This window comes from Trachemys scripta, chromosome 8 (genome assembly GCF_013100865.1).
Source record: "Trachemys scripta elegans isolate TJP31775 chromosome 8, CAS_Tse_1.0, whole genome shotgun sequence".
NCBI lineage: Eukaryota > Metazoa > Chordata > Testudines > Emydidae > Trachemys > Trachemys scripta.
In genome coordinates this window covers 107,454,902-107,471,324 of record NC_048305.1, presented here as the reverse complement: position 1 = coordinate 107,471,324, position 16,423 = coordinate 107,454,902, and the positions used below count along the sequence as shown (strand labels likewise).

Genomic DNA, 16,423 nt, shown 5'->3' with positions numbered 1-16,423 from the left:
TACATGTATGCCCATAACCATAGACCAGCTTAGTGAACGGCAGGACTTTCCGTTCCTCCCTAGGCCAGACAAAGATACTTCCTTTGACATACATTTTATACCCTGATACAAACAAGTTAGTACTGCCCCTCTGACATAGTTACTGCCCGCTTACGTGGCTAGTTATCACCATCACCTTGTACATGTTGGTTTGATTAAAACATCTCTCTCCGTACTGTCCTCTTGACATTTTTTTAGGAGGGGTCAGTGTGTTCCTGTTATCCTTGGGGAATGTGTTTGTACCATCCTTGATATCGGAATGTTCTGGTACCACTTAATATCAGGATGTGTTTGTGTAAGTACTCTGTAACTAGCACTTCTTAGAAATATGAATTTCTACCATACCAGCCCTGTTCCTGCGAGATTCTTTAAGCAGGTCCTGCCTCATACCAGGCCTCTAATACAAGGGCTTATGTCTCAGGCTCTCTTCTTACTACAGGGATCAAATTGACTACATCCTCTCCTCCTTGCCTCATGTGCTGGTTATTACCACCAAGTCCTGCCACTGCTTTCTCCGCATCATTTAGAAAATATATCCCTTCCTTTCTGTCCCATTGTCCAAGGCTCTTGTTCATACCCTGGGTAATCTTCTGCCTTGACTGGTGTAACTATCACATCCTCTCTGCCCTCATGACATCTATATTGCGTTCTCCAGTCACTCCAAAATACAGTGGCCAAAATTATCTTAATCGCCAATTAATCCAACCATATCATTCCCCTTGTCACATCTCTCCATCTTGCTCTCCCTTGGTCAGCATGTCCAGTTTAAGATTCTGGCCCTCCCATCAAAGCTCTGCACAGCTCTACCCTTGTCTACAGCTTTTATCTTGTGATGTATCACGGTCCATCACACCTTTTACTTTTCCAACAATGCCAGTCTTTAAAGCCCTTTTAGGATCTTCTCCCACTCCAGTTTCAGTGCCTTGGTCCACACTTCTTCCCATTCGTGGTGTGCCAGATCCCTATACTCTCCCTGTTATTGGGGCCTCTGGGAGCCACCTCAGTACCAGCCAGGACCCCATTGTGTTTGGTGCTGTATCAAAGACATAGCATGCTATTTGGGGCAGGGGTTATCTAAAGGCTGGAGCAGCCTCCCAGTTATGGTAGTGGAGGAGGGTGGTGGCAAACAACCTAACTACAGTAACTCCTCACTTAAAGTCATCCTGGTTAAGGTTGTTTCGTTGTTACGTTGCTGATCAATTGGGGAACATGCTCGTTTAAAGTTGTGCAATGCTCCCTTCTAACGTTGTTTGGCAGCTGCCTGCTTTGTCCACTGCTTGCAGGAAGAGCAGCCCGGTGGAGCTAGCTGGTGGGGGCTTGGAACCAGGGTGGACCGACAGCCCCCCATCAGCTCCCCGCTCCCCTAAGTTCCCTGAGCAGCAGCTGCCCAGCAGGCTAGCAATTGCAGCTGTCCCTCCCCCCACTGCCATGTGCTGCTCCTGCCCTCTGCCTTGGAGCTGCTCCCCGAGACTCCTGCTTGCTGTGTGGAGGGGGAGAAAGAGGGGGGGGGCTAATGTCAGGGTGTCCCCCTCCCCCCCCTGCTCCTGCACCCCGCTTACCCCATCTTCAATAGAGCAGGGGGGGGACACACAACAGAGGGAGCTTCCAGGCAGCTGCAGCTGCAGTCCGGTCTCAGCTTGCTGATCTAATTAACAAGGCAGTGTACTTCTGTCCCCACTCTTCATACTTAAAGGAGAAATGCGCATCTCTCTCTCTCACACACACACTCAGGGTGTAGGTCTCTGTCTGCCCTCCCTCCTTTCCTGCTGCCTTGTACAGTAGACTATGAGAGTTAACCCTTGAGGGCTAAGCCAATTGCTAGTTCATCATTTAGCAGTAAGGCATTACCTGGGAAATATCCCACCCTCTGACTCCTCCACTTCAACCAAGCTTCACAATCATCATCGCTGTGTACCAGTATTAAATTATTTGTTTAAAACTTATACTGTGTGTGTGTGTGTGTGTGTGTGTGTGTGTATATATAGAGTCTTTTGTCTCGTGAAAAAAATTTCACTGGAACCTAACCCCCTCATTTACATTAATTCCTATAGGGAAATTGGATACGCTTAACATCGTTTCATTTAAAGTCGCATTTTTCAGGAACATAACTACAACGTTAAGTGAGGAGTTACTGTAGTTTTAAGATGGATCTAGAGAAGTTTATGAATGGGAAGGGATGATATGACAGGGTTGCCTGATATAGCAGGGGACTGGACTCGACCCAGGAGGTCCCCTCCAGTCCTATGTCCCTATTCTAAGACTAGATGCAAACAGCACGAGGGAAGTGGGAAAGGCAGCAGTGGGTAAGGAAGATAGCTTATATCTCACATGCTGAGTGTCGCACAGCTTGATGATTCCTGATGGCTCCAAACCAAAAAACAAAAAGACCCCCAAAAGGCTGGTTTTAATTTAAAAAAACCCTAATTACATTAAAATCTGCCCTCCCCCACTAGTCCATGACTTAGCTCTTGCTGGTTGGCTGATTCCTTTTAGGGCTATTTCAAAGGAGAAGGTGGCCCTAAATTGGGCTTCCTGTCCGTGTTCCAGCCCCACATTAGCTGCTTAGAGATGTTCAAAGAGACTGACCCTGCCAGAAGCGTTCACAGCTGGAATAGCGGGATTTCTGGCTTTCATTAATACGCAGCTTGGTTGTGCTGAGAGGCTGGTTCCTGTAGTTCTCTAATATCTTTTTAGCTGTGCTTGGAAGCAGTTCCTGAGTATTCCTTGGGCACTGTATTTGTTAACTCTGTGTGAGTCTCCCCCTAACAGGCCTGTCAGCAGGTCAATCCTCAGGTCTTTAACCCAAGCCAGGACGTTCGCTTCAGGCCCAGTCTTCATGAACAACAGCTAAGCTTGGCAGGGGATGGGTTTCCTGTACAGTTGTGTTAGGAGCGGTTGCAGCGAAGTGAACTCTTGGTTAGATTCGTTTCAAAAGTTGGCTCACCTAATCCCCCTTCCCCTGTTCTAGCTCTGGCGCTGGGTCCTCTCTTTGGACTGATGTATATTTTTAAAATCTCAGCCATGTGCTATAGCTTTTAAGGCACCTCTTGTGTTGGGGAGCGGGGGTGGTGAGGACACCCAAGAGAGAGAGCCCATGGAAGCATTTTGGCCGGCTCTCCCAGAATTCCTCTGGGGGCTCTGGAAAGAACTCACTCCAGCCGCTGCCCTCCCCCTTCAGAAGGTCCGGTGTACACTCCCCTCATTGACAGCTGCACTGGGCCAACCCTTTCTAGGGAGACCAGCACTAGGTTGAAAGTCCTTGTGTTCCCTGCTGTGAGTGTGGGTGGCCCCTTCTGTGGGAACCCAAAGGGGAAGGTCTAGGCAGAGTCTGACCCTTAATTTTTTCGGAAGTACATGACACAGGTTATGAAAGAATGTGCAGGTCTCTTACATATATGTTTGGTTCTTATTAGTCTCTGATGAGTGGTTACTTTTTATACAGTACTTCTGCCATATGCATGATGGGTGATTTTTGGCTGAGCATTTTAATGGCTTGTATTCCTGCAAAATAATATAACACCACCCCGCTCTGACATAGCGCTTTTCATTTGTACATCTTAGAGTGCTTTATAAAGGAGTGGTCAGCATCATTGTCCGCATTTTACAGATCAGGAACCTGAGGCACAGGGAGGCAAGTGACTTTCCCAGGGTCAGCCAGCAAACCAGTGTCAGAGCCAGGAATTGAACTTAGGTTTTCTGAATCTGAATCAAGTCCTGCATCATGACTGTGTGAGGAGAGAGGCTGCCATTTAATGTCCCCATCCTGTGCATTATCAGATACTGTCTGTCAAACAGCTATTCATTTCTAGAATAGAGACTGAATTATTTACATCTAGTGTAGTCTATATAATGGAGAGAAGGGACATTTTATTATTTATGCATTTATTTCATTATGCAACAATCAGTTGCACACATACAAAATGGGAAATGACTGCCTAGGAAGGAGTCCTGCGGAAAGGGATCTGGGGGTCAGAGTGGATCACAAGCTAAATACGAGTCAACAGTGTAACTCTGTTGCAAAAAAAGCGAACATCATTCTGGGATGTATTAGCAGGAGTGTTGTAAGCAAGACATGAGAAGTAATTCTTCTGCTTTCCTCCACGCTGATTAGGCCTCAACTGGAGTATTGTGCCCAGTTCTGGGCACCACATTTCAGGAAAGATGTGGACAAATTGGAGAAAGTCCAAAGAAGAGCAACAAAAATGATTAAAGGTCTAGAAAACATGACCTATGAGGGAAGATTGAAAAAAATGGGTTTGTTTAGTCTGGAGAAGAGAAGATTGGGAGGGGACATAACAGTTTTCAAGTACATAAAAGGTTGTTACAAAGAGGAGGGAGAAAAATTGTTCTTCATAACCTCTGAGGATAGGACAAGAAGCAATGGGCTTAAATTGCAGCAAGGGAGGTTTAGGTTGGACATTAGAAAAAACTTCCTAACTGTCAGGGTGGTTAACACTGGAATAAATTGCCTAGGGAGGTTGTGGAATCTCCATCACTGGAGATTTTTAAGAGCAGGTTAAACACACATCTGTCAGGGATGGTCTAGATAGTTAGCCCTGCCACGAGTGCAGGGGACTGGACTAGTCGACCTCTCGAGGTCCCTTCCCATCCTGTGATTCTATGAAATGGAGGTTGAGTAATTGTTTAAATAATTAATCAGTTTCATTTGACCCAAGCAGAGTGAGGAAATGATGAGAGGAGATTGCCTGCCCTGGTAGCCCATCTCACCATGCTGCACGGGGTGTGAAATACCGAGGAGTTTGCCACCTCGGCACAATGGGATGAGCTAAGGATGAGTGCAGCTCTGCCCTCCCCTTCCTTCCCTTCGTTCTGAACGTTGCCAAAGATTTCCTGTAATGTCTGGAGAGATGCAGGCTGCACGGAAACTTGCCTCCAAGCAGCTGTGTGTGATAGTGAATTTTAACATGTTGTTACAAGCAGCCTTTCTCTGCGTTTCCTCCCCAGTCTCAGCTGCCGGCGATGTATCATTGTGGGAAATGGAGGAGTGCTTGCAAATAAGTCATTGGGGCTGAAAATTGATGACTACGATGTTGTGGTCAGGTGAGTCCTTGGTATCCCATTTTGGATATTTTGTATTCGTTTTCAGTATAGCACGAATACACCGTAGAGAGGTTCAGCCTCCATTGTTCACACATGGACCAGGAACAATCGCCATTGGTAGGGACGCTTACAATGAAGTGTAAAATAAACCAGGAATGTACAGATTGTCTGAATTCTAAATGTTCGTGGCCCTCCTGATGGGGAAGGTCGTTTGTCTCACTTATCCCACAAGTGCCCCCATGCTGTCCCTTCCACGAGTCAAGCTGTTATCCTCTCCTTACTGAAGTTCTTCCCAAAGAGCCACCTCTTGGATGATGCCCGCAGTGTGTGTGCATCAATACTATCTAATTAGCTGCTTTTAAAGAGCTGCTCCCAGTTAGATTCCATAGGCCAGGTCCTGTCTCACACACATGTGCAGCGTTGCCCAGGACCTACCGCTTCAGAGCTAGGCAGGAGCAGAGCTGTGTCCTGCCCAAGGTAGGAGAGTCTTTGGCAAAAGCTGTTCACGTCTCCCCTCCCTGGCCCTGGACACTGGGAAAAGTGCTCAGAGTGGGATAAATCTTTTCCACCTCACACCCCCTGGCAGAATGTGCTTAATTCTTTGTGATGGCCTTTGGGCTGCACCAATCTCTGTTCTCGTGGGGCCCCTCCTGGGACTCCGACTCTGCTCAGAAAGCAGGAGGAGGAAAGACTTCAATTCTTTGCACTAAGCCACCCACTTAGATTTAAATCCCAAATCCCTCAAAAAATGAGAAACTCCATGAGGAGTTCAGTGGTCTGGCAAAAATAAACCCATTCCTATAGCTAATAACTGGATAGGTTGCCTGTAGTGTGTCATTTCCACACCCAACGTGACCCTTCTCCTCACATCAATAAATCTGAAGCTAGTCTGTGGCCTGGGATGATGAGGGTGGTATCTGAGCATCTGTGCTGGCAGGGGGCTGTGAGAGGAAGTGAAAAGGCAACCTTAAAGGTTAAGTGAAGCCAGGTGCTCAGCTGTGTGAGTGAGCGGGTGAGAGCAGACATCTTCTTAAATGTCTCCACCTGCTAGCTTGGGTCCCATGGAAGTCCGGGGAAGGAGAGGTGCCTTTCTCTTGTACATTGAGCTCCTTTCATTCTGGGCTGCTTGGCTTCATTAGCAGGATTTGCAGGAACTAGACCTGGGAGCTAGGGGATGGATCTCTGCGGCAGAGAAATATGGAGAATCCATTGGTGCAACTAGCAGATAATGCAGGGGCCCAGTCACATAGTGGGGTTCTGATTGACTCCTAGCAGGGCGTGGACCAGTTTTCCTGAGGTAAAAACAAAGGCAGACTTGCCCTAGTGATCCCAGGCTAGCGTCACTTGGTGCTCCATGAAAAGAAGAGTTGAGCTGGTCTGAACTATGACACTCAGCTGACAGGGGCAATCCCCACATGCTGTTATGTGCAGGCTTTAAAGCCTGGGCACCTCCGGGGGCTCCTCCATGGGATAATATTGGCAGTTTGGTTTCTGGTAGCATTTGGAGCCCCATCATCGAGGGGGTGAGTATCCATGAAATAAAGTCAGTCCCTGTGTTAGCTGGCTGGAATTTGAAGCTAGACAAATTCAGACTGGAAATAAGACTTAGGTTTTAAACAGCAAGGGTCAGGTGAGGCAGACGCTCCCTGTGAATGAGAGGGCAGAAGCCTAGGGGGAGAGAAAGTGAGGGGAGGTACTTAGTGGTAGGTGGGGCAGCCTGGAAGGAGGATCCAAGTCAATAATGTAACCAGACTCTGCTCCTCCACCGGGAACGCAGCCTGAAGTCACTGGGACTGTGCACCGAAGTCAGACGGGGCTTTTGAAAATTCCACTCTCACGCGCCAAAGTATGGGCTTGAGTTCTTAAATCAAGTGATTTCATTTTGAAATTTTTGGCCTGTGTATAAGAAGTTCCCAATAACTTTAATTTCTTGAAAGTCTTAATAACTGTGTACTGTTAATACTGTAGGAATTTTGTTTTAAAGTGACAAATATTTTGTGTCACTGAGAAAAGTTTTAATAGTACAGACTAAGCCCCATATGCTGTAACACTTTAAGCACATGAATAGTCCCACTGACTTGACTCTTCATGCGAGTAAAGTTATGCACCTGCTTAAGTGTTTGCAGGGCCTTCATTTTCAGTATTTTGTTTGTTGTCTATAGCAGTGTTGTGAAATTCAGATAAGTCACTTTAGCAGTAGTTGCTCTTAAAACAACACTATTTATAATTTACTACATAATGATCTTTTGTCTAAAATTTCAGGAGCACAAATTTTCAGATTAGTTTTCCAAAGCCCTAGCCTGATTTAAATCATTGGAGCTGTTTTTTGGTTTCTTAAATCCGGTGTTTTACATTGCCTTGACTGGAATTGCTTCCTAACGAACCTGACTGATAACAATAAGCTATGGCTGTGGTTAGGCATAGTGCTGGGTTTCGTGGTCAAGGAAATCACTGCCCAATGGCTACTACCTCGCTAGCCGTAATTGAATGTAGATGAGAGTCTCTGGTAGTTTATCCTCTTGTCACCCGGCAGGCTGAACTCTGCTCCAGTGAAGGGCTTTGAGAAGGATGTGGGAGGCAAGACAACGCTGCGGATCACGTACCCTGAAGGGGCCATCCAGAAACTGGAGCAGTATGAGAAGGACTCCTTCTTTGTTCTGGCCGGATTCAAGTGGCAGGATTTCAAGTGGCTCAAATACATTGTTTACAAGGAGAAAGTGGTAAGACTCGGTGTGCGTCGCTTAGGTGGATGGGGTGGGGCACTATTAGTATGTCATGATTTTACCTACAGCGTTTGGGTCTGGGCCCGGTTTCTGTCTGCCCCTGCCCAGGTGTCTGCATTTCACTGAATGGTTTGTCACTTCCAGGGACCCCGTTTTTAATGAAATAGGCTTTGTAATGCCAGCTCAATGGATCGGGCTGCCCCTGTATAATCTGGGCTCACACCATAAGAATGTAAGAACAGCCAGACTGGGTCAGAGCAAAAGTCCATCTAGCCTAGAATCCTGTCTCTGACAGTGGCCAATGCCAGGTGCTTTCGGCAGCTGGAGGTTTAGGGAAACCTGGAGCATGGGGTTGCATTCCTGTCCATCTTAGCTAATAGCCTTTGATGGACCTGTCCTCCATAAACTTATCTAATTCTTTTCAGAACCCAGTTATCCTTTTGGCCTCCACAACATCCCATGGCAACAAGTTTCACAGGTTGCATGTGCGTTGTGTGTAAAAAATACTTCCTTATGTTTGTATTAAACCTGCCACCTAGTAATTTCATTGAGTGACCCCTGGTTCTTGTGTTATGAGAAGGAGTAAATAACACTTTCCTATTCACTTTCTCCACACCAGTCATGATTTTACAGAGATCTATTGTATCACCCTTAGTTGAACAGCCCCAGTCTTTTTAATCTCTCCTCATATGGAAGCTGTTCCATACCCCTAATAATTTTTGTTGCTCTTCTCTGCACCGTCTCCAATTCTAATGTATATTTTTTGAGATGGGGCAATCAGAACTGCATGCAGTATTCAAGGAATAGGCGTACCATGGATTTATACAGTGGCACTGTGATATTTTCTGTTGTATTATCTATCCCTTTCCTAATGGCTCCTAACATCGTTAGCTTTTTTTGACTGCCATTGCACATTGAGCAGATGTTTTCAGAGAACTGACCATGATGACTCCAAGATCTCTTTCATGAGTGGGTAAGAGCTAATTTAAACCCTGTCACTTTGTATGTATATTTGGGATTATTTTTCCATACAAAATAATGGGATCTAAATTTACTCTTACCACTCATCAATGCTTGACTTGCCAGAGTTTATGCTCCTTGAATGAGTCTCACTATTAATCTTATGAATCTTGTTATAAACAGTGAATTTAATTGTATACTGATCCCAAATTATGTGAAAAGGCGAGTGTTGATTTTAATCTATTTCATAGATTCATAGAGTTTAAGGCCAAATGGGACCGTTACAGCGTCTAACCTGACCTCCTAGATATCATAGGCAAGTAACAAGAACCAATGGCTGGAAGTGAAGCCACAAAAATTCAAATTAGAAATAAAGCACAGATTTTTAACAGTTTGGGTGATTAACCACTAGAGCAAGCTACCACGGGAAGTGGTGGATTCTCCATCTCTTGATGTCTTCAAATCCAGACTGATGCTTTTCTGGAAAGTATGCTGTAGCCAAACACAAGTTATTGGGCCAATACAGGGGTAACTGCATGGAAATGTAATGGCCCGTGATATACAGGAGGTCAGACCAGATGATCTAATGGTCCCTTCTGGCCTTAAACTCTATGAAATCTATGAAACCACACACAGAAGTTTGAGAAGAGAGTTGGGGGATCTGTGTGGGAACAACCTTCCACAGAGGGATTTAGCTATTTTGTCTGATGTGCTGCCTTAGCAGGCTGCTCTGTATCACATTTCATGATGTTCTGATGTTTTCTTTAGCTGTTTGAGAATAGAGACGCCAGCACGTTGTGTGGAACTTTAGATCAGAATCTTCAGAACTGTGGAGGGGAGGCCAGAGAAACAATATTCTCTTCTTCAAGTGGTTGACCACATGGATTCCACTTATGGTGTCAGGCACCTGAAATCAGATGCTGTTGACTATCAGTGTCTGGGGCCACCCCTGTGTCCTGGATGCTGTCGTGCCCTTCCCACCCCAGGCCATAAAGGGAAGACCCGGCCCAGCCATCATATCAGATCCTTGTTACCACCCATGGCTGCCTCTTACGATTATAGCCAACAGAGGTCATCAGCATCTCCAAGGCAAAGACAGCACCTGAGAAGAAGACCCTCTCCCTGCTCCTCTGCTGCCACATACTTCTATGTTGACCTCTTATCAGCAGATTTAACGCTATGGTCAAGAGCCATATAGAACCATTGGCTCCATCCTATCCCCTTGCGCCTCTTTGGCAACTCTCTCTTTGGTTTTGGGACACCTGGAACCGAAAACACCGGACCAGTCGGTCCTAGAGGTGATAGACTAGGAGTATTCTGTCCAGTTCCTCCCTTCCCTGTCCCTCCTCAGGGACCAATCTCACAGGATATGGCTAAGGAAGAAAGTAAACTCCAGTCTGCAATTCGGAGTGCCCTGGGAGTTCCAGGGCCAGGGAGGCTTATTCACGTTATTTCCTGATCCCAGAGAAGAAAGCGGGGGCACCCCATTCTGGACCTTTAATGTCTCAACAAAGCCCCTTTGTTTCAAGTTCAGGATGGTAACTCTAGTGTTCATAATCCTCACTGTCGATCCTCAGGACAGTTCATGCCTCTCGACTTGCAAGATGCCAGTTTCCATACAGCTAGTCACCCAGTCCACAGGAAATATCTCAGGTTCCTCGTGGGGAAGTCCCACTATCAGTCCAGAGTGCTTCCCTCCACGGCTCCCAGAGTACTTACCAAGTACCTGCTGGGCCATGGCAGCCCTCCTGCAGGAACAAAGGATACGCTGTACCCAGACCTCGCCGGCTGGTGTGTTCAGGGGCGGTCACCTGAACAAATGAACAGCTCCAGCCAAGTAACTCTAGTGCTCTTCGCTGCTCTGGGTCTCAGTGAGCAGAGGTGCCTGTGCTCGCTCCTACTCAGAGCAGAGCGTTCAGAGGAGCAGTATTCGATTCCAAAGCAGCAAGAGCTTACCTACTGCAGGAAAAGGTCCACTCTCTACTGAACCCTCTCAGTCAACCCCAGATACACCTGAAGACATCACTTAGAGCCTGCCTCAGGCTCCTGGAACAAAAATGTTTGGTGAGATCTTAGAGTTGTTTCTAATTTTCACTTGAACCAAGTAAATCCATCGGCCAGTTTTCTTTCCTAAGCCTCACATTAGCCAAGGGGAAGCTAAACGTCACACCCTCGATGTTGTGTGATCCTTCTCCTACTACCTGGCTAGGTCAAGACCCTTCAGAAACTCTCCCAGGCTGTTACTGGCCTTTGTTGACAGGATGAAGGGTCAACCTGTGCTTACCCAAATGGGTGTCGGACTGTATGTATTCCATGACCCGCCCTTCCCTGCTATTACAGTGGCCTGTATCATCCGGATTCTGTTTCAGTGAAGGGACTGAGGGGTAGTTGAGCTCACTCCACTTTTTATACCCTTAAGTGAGAGGGGATGAGGGCATCCAGGGCACAGGCATGGTTCCAACAGACAGTGCTCGTCAAAAGATGCTGATCTCACACCAGAATCTCATTCCATCAGAATCCATATGGACCACACATCTCCAGGAACCAGTTACTGAAAAGTAACTGTTGGTTGGATAGTTGTTCTGGCTGGAGGTGGCCAAGTGGCATGCCTACTCTAGTCCGCCAAAAAAAACAACCAAACAGAATAACAAATCAGAGAATGAAAGATTGTCTACTATGTTAAGAGCAAACAGTTCCTGAAACCACCAGACCAGCATATGCGCACCCTTATGCAAAGTAGGTATATAAGGAAATGGAGTTGGGGCTGAATCAAAGATAGTTCTTCGTGCATCATTTCGACAAACAAGTTACTGCATTTTATACATTCATATAATGTATGTATTACATTATATGAATACATCTCAAGGCTGGAAGGGACCACCTTGATCACCTAGTCTGGCCTCCTGTATAGCACAGGCCAGCGAACTTCCCCCAAATAATTCCTAGAGCAGATCTTTCAGAAAAACATCAAGTCTTGATTTAAAAATGCTAGTGATGGAGAATCCATCATGACCCTTGATACATTGTTCCAATGGCTAATTACCCTCACTGTTAAAAATGTATACCTTATTTCCAGTCTGAATGTGTCTAGCTTCAACTTCCAGCCATTGGATGGTGTTAGACTTTCCTATGCTAGCCTGGGGAGCCCATTATCAAATATTTGTTCCCTGTGTAACTATTTATGGACTGGTTTCAGAGTAGCAGCCGTGTTAGTCTGTATCCGCAAAAAGAACAGGAGTACTTGTGGAACTTTAGAGACTAACAAATTTATTAGAGCATAAGCTTTCGTGGGCTACAGCCCACTTCTTCGGATCCATATAGAATGGAACATATATTGAGGAGATGTATATACACGCATACAGAGAGCATGAACAGGTGGGAGTTGTCTTACCAACTCTGAGAGGCCAATTAAGTAAGAGAAAAAAAACTTTTGAAGTGATAATCAAGCTAGCCCAGTACAGACAGTTTGATGATAAGTGCGAGAATACTTATAAGGGGAGATAGATTCAATGTTTGTAATGGCTCAGCCATTCCCAGTCCTTATTCAATCCTAAATTGATTGTATCTAGTTTGCATATCAATTCCAGCTCAGCAGTCTCTCGTTGGAGTCTGTTTTTGAAGTTTTTCTGTTGTAAGATAGCCACCTGCAGGTCTGTCATTGAATGGCCAGACAGGTTAAAGTGTTCTCTCACTGGTTTTTGAGTATTATGATTCCTGTTGTCAGATTTGTGTCCATTAATTCTTTTGCGTAGAGACTGTCCGGTTTGGCCAATGTACATGGCAGAGGGGCATTGCTGGCACATGATGGCATATATCACATTGGTAGATGTGCAGGTGAACGAGCCTCTGATGGTATGGCTGATGTGATTAGGTCCTATGATGATGTCACTTGAATAGATATGTGGGCAGAGTTGGCATTGGGCTTTGTTGCAAGGATAGGTTCCTGGGTCAGTGTTTTTGTTCAGTGATGTGTGGTTGCTGGTGAGTATGTGCTTCAGGTTGGGGGGTTGTCTGTAAGCGAGGACCAGTCTGTCTCCCAAGATCTGTGAGAGTGAGGGATCATCTTTCAGGATAGGTTGTAGATCTTTGATGATGCGCTGGAGAGGTTTTAGTTGCGGGCTGAAGGTGACAGCCAATGGTGTTCTGTTATTTTCTTTGTTGGGCCTATCTTGTAGGAGGTGACTTCTGGGTACTTGTCTGGCTCTGTCAATCTGTTTTTTCACTTCAGCAGGTGGGTATTGTAGTTTTAAGAATGCTTGATAGAGATCTTGTAGGTGCTTGTCTCTGTCTGAGGGATTGGAGCAAATGAGGTTGTATCTTAGAGCTTGGCTGTAGACAATGGATTGTGTGATGTGTCCTGGATGGAAGCTGGAGGCATGTAGGTAAGTATAGCGGTCAGTAGGTTTCTGGTATAGGGGGGTATTTATGTGACCATCGCTTATTAGCACAGTAGAGTCCAGGAAATGGACCGCTTGTGTGGATTGATCTAGGGCAGGCTGAGGTTGATGGTGGGATGGAAATTATTGAAATCATGGTGGAATTCCTTAAGGGCTTCTTTTCCATGGGTCCAGATGCTGAAGATGTCATCAATGTAGCGCAAGTAGAGTAGGGGCATTAGGGGACGAGAGCTAAGGAAGCGTTGTTCTAAGTCGGCCATAAAAATGTTGGCATACTGTGGGGTCATGCGGGTACCCATAGCAGTGCCACTGACTTGAAGGTATATATTGTCCCCAAATGTGAAATAGTTGTGGGTGAGGACAAAGTCACAAAGTTCAGCCACCAGGTTAGCTGTGACATTATCAGGGATACTGTTCCTGATAGCTTGTAGTCCATCTTTGTGTGGAATATTGGTGTAGAGGGCTTCTACGTCCATAGTGGCCAGGATGGTGTTTTCTGGAAGATCACCGATGGATTGTAGTTTCCTCAGTAAGTCAGTGGTGTCTCGAAGATAGCTGGGAGTGCTGGTAGCGTAGGGCCTGAGGAGAGAGTCCACATAACCAGACAAGCCTGATGTTAGGGTGCCAATGCCTGAGATGATGGGACGTCCAGGATTTCCAGTTTTATGGATCTTGGGTAGCAAATAGAATACCCCTGGTCGGGGTTCTAGGCATGTGTCTGTACAGATTTGTTCCTGTGCTTTGTCAGGGAGTTTTTTTAGCAGATGGTGTAGTTTCTTTAGGTAATCCTCAGTGGGATCAGAGGATAATGGCCTGTAGAATATGGTGTTAGAGAGCTGTCTAGCAGCCTCTTGGTCATATTCCAATTTATTCATGATGACGACAGCACCTCCTTTGTCAGCCTTTTTGATTATGATGTCAGAGTTGTTTCTGAGGCTGTAGATGGCGTGGTGTTCAGCATGGCTGAGGTGATGGGGCAAGTGATGTTGCTTTTTTTTCTCTTACTTAATTGGCCGCTCAGAGTTGGTAAGACAACTCCCACCTGTTCATGCTCTCTGTATGTGTGTATATATATCTCCTCAATATATGTTCCATTCTATATGCATCCAAAGAATTGGGCTGTAGCCCACGAAAGCTTATGCTCTAATAAATTTGTCAGTCTCTAAGGTGCCACAAGTACTCCTGTTCTTTTTATGGACTGTGATCAAATTACTCCTTATGCTGCTTTTCATTAAGCTAAATAGATGGAGCTCCTTGAGTCTGTCACTAGAAGGCAGGTTTTCTAATCCTTTAATCAGTCTCGTGGCTCTTCTCTGAACCCTCTTCAATTTATTAACATCTGTCTTGAATTGTGGACACCAGAAATGGGTACAGGATTCCAGCAGTGGATGCACCAATGACAAAGACAGAGGTAAAATGGCCTCTCTGTTCCTATTCAAGATTCCCGTGTTTATGCATCCCAGTGTCACATTAGCCCTTTTGGCCACAGTGTCACGTTGGCAACTCATGTTCAGCTGATTGTCCACCACGATCCCCCTGTCCCCCAATCTGTTTCCAAGTCGCTGCTTCCCAGGATAGAGTCCCCCACCCTGTATGTATGGCCTACGTTCTTTGTTCCCAGATGTATACGTTTACATTTAGCTGCACTAAAAGGCAGACTGTGTGCTTGCACCCAGCTTACCAAGCAATCCAGATCGCTTTGTATCAGTGTCCTCTTCATTATTTACCACTCCCCCAATTTTGTGTCATCTGCAAACTTTATCAGTGATGATTTCTTTTTCTTCCAGCTCATTGACAAAAGTGTTAAATAGCCTAGGGCCAAGAACCAATCCCTGAAGGACCCCACTAGAAACACACTGATTTATGATGATTTCCCTGTGTACGATTAAATGTTGAGACCCATCAGTCAGCCAGCTTTTAATCCATTTAATGTGTGCCATGGTCATTTTATAACCATTTTAATTTTTTAATCAAAATGTTGTGTGGTCCCAACTGAAATGTCTCACAAAAGTCTATTACATCAACACTGTTACCATTATCAACAGATCTTGTCATCTCATCAAAAAAAGATACCAGATTAGTTTGAGAGGATCTATTTTCCATAAACCCATGTTGATATTAATTGTTACCCTCCTTTCATTCTTTATTAACCGAGTCCTGTGTATGCTGCTCCGTTATCTTGCCTGGGATCAATGTCAGACTGACAGACCTGTAATTACTCCGCTCATCCCATTTACCCTTTGTAAGTATTGGAATAACATGAGCTTTCATTCCAGTCCTCAGGAACTTCCCCAGGGTTCTAAGACTTACTGCAAATCAACATTAACAGGCTGAGTAGGGCTCTCTTCCCTGAACATTTGGCTCATGGTGGTAAAGAAGCCAAGTGAGGGCAAAGGTTTCACTGGAAATTGGCAGCTTCCAGACTTCCTTCTCTTGTAGTAATAACCATGCGAACACTTTCAGCTGCAACCTGAATAGCCTTCGCGAGAAGGAGCAGCTTGTGGAGTAAGTGCCTGGGGCATCAGGAAATTCTTTGATAGTGAACGTCTGGAGGTGAGTGAGCCTGCTTGCAAGTGAGGCCAAGTTCAGGTGTTTGCCCATTGTAGAGGCATGTCTGTCTGGCACGCTGCACTGTGCAATGACAAGAGGGAGAGGGAGCCAGGTGCAGCTGTTCTCCAGCAAGTATCAGCACCGCAACAGCAGGCAGGGCATAGACTCTGCCCCGTCTAATCCTAAAGTGCATCTACTGCCTGTCACCTGTAGGGATTCAAGAAGGTTGATCTCTGAGTATTGCTCCTGGATGAGGGACATTCAAATGCATCTCCCTCCTTTGAAGTGGAAAGTTTCCCCTCCTGCCATGTCTTGGTGCTGAGGACTTTGGGGACCAGCAGTGGAAGAGAACTTTGGTTTTCTTTTCACTTGAAATAAATACTCTGAGATTTCTACTTCCGAGCCACGTTTGTGTGTTTAGTCAGTAGGCTGTTGTGATCCTAGCTGAATATCGAGTTGGTAAGTGCATGGCTCCCTGGCTGGATTTATCATGCCACACCAAAGCTGGACCCCTCAGTGCTACAAGAAAATAGAATATCTGAGCGCTTTTTCTGGAGGTTCCCTTCTTCCCTCGTTTGGTGGCCCTGCCATATTACCTGCTTGCTGGGGCTGACTGATAACTTGGCTGCTCCTCACTACCTTGCCAGTTTCTGATCTCTGACTGATAGGGTTTGTTTGGGAGCCTCCATTGTA

The 16,423-nt window shown here is 45.8% G+C and overlaps 1 protein-coding gene across 16 annotated transcripts in view; it reads left to right on the top strand.

The window, feature by feature from the left end:
- ST3GAL3 (ST3 beta-galactoside alpha-2,3-sialyltransferase 3) overlaps positions 1–16,423 on the top strand; it is a 383,098-nt gene that overhangs the window by 260,627 nt on the left and 106,048 nt on the right. For 15 of the 16 annotated variants that reach the window (XR_004646912.1, XR_004646911.1, XR_004646913.1 and 12 more), the window contains 2 exons: positions 5,005–5,100; positions 7,634–7,820. Coding sequence is in view for 13 of the 16 variants with exons in the window: in XM_034779913.1 (XP_034635804.1) it covers positions 5,005–5,100; positions 7,634–7,820 (283 nt within the window). In the remaining 3 variants the exon portion in view is untranslated. Of the gene's footprint in view, positions 1–5,004; positions 5,101–7,633; positions 7,821–9,551; positions 10,077–16,423 lie in introns of those variants that run through there. The other variant, XM_034779917.1, reaches the window with a different exon arrangement.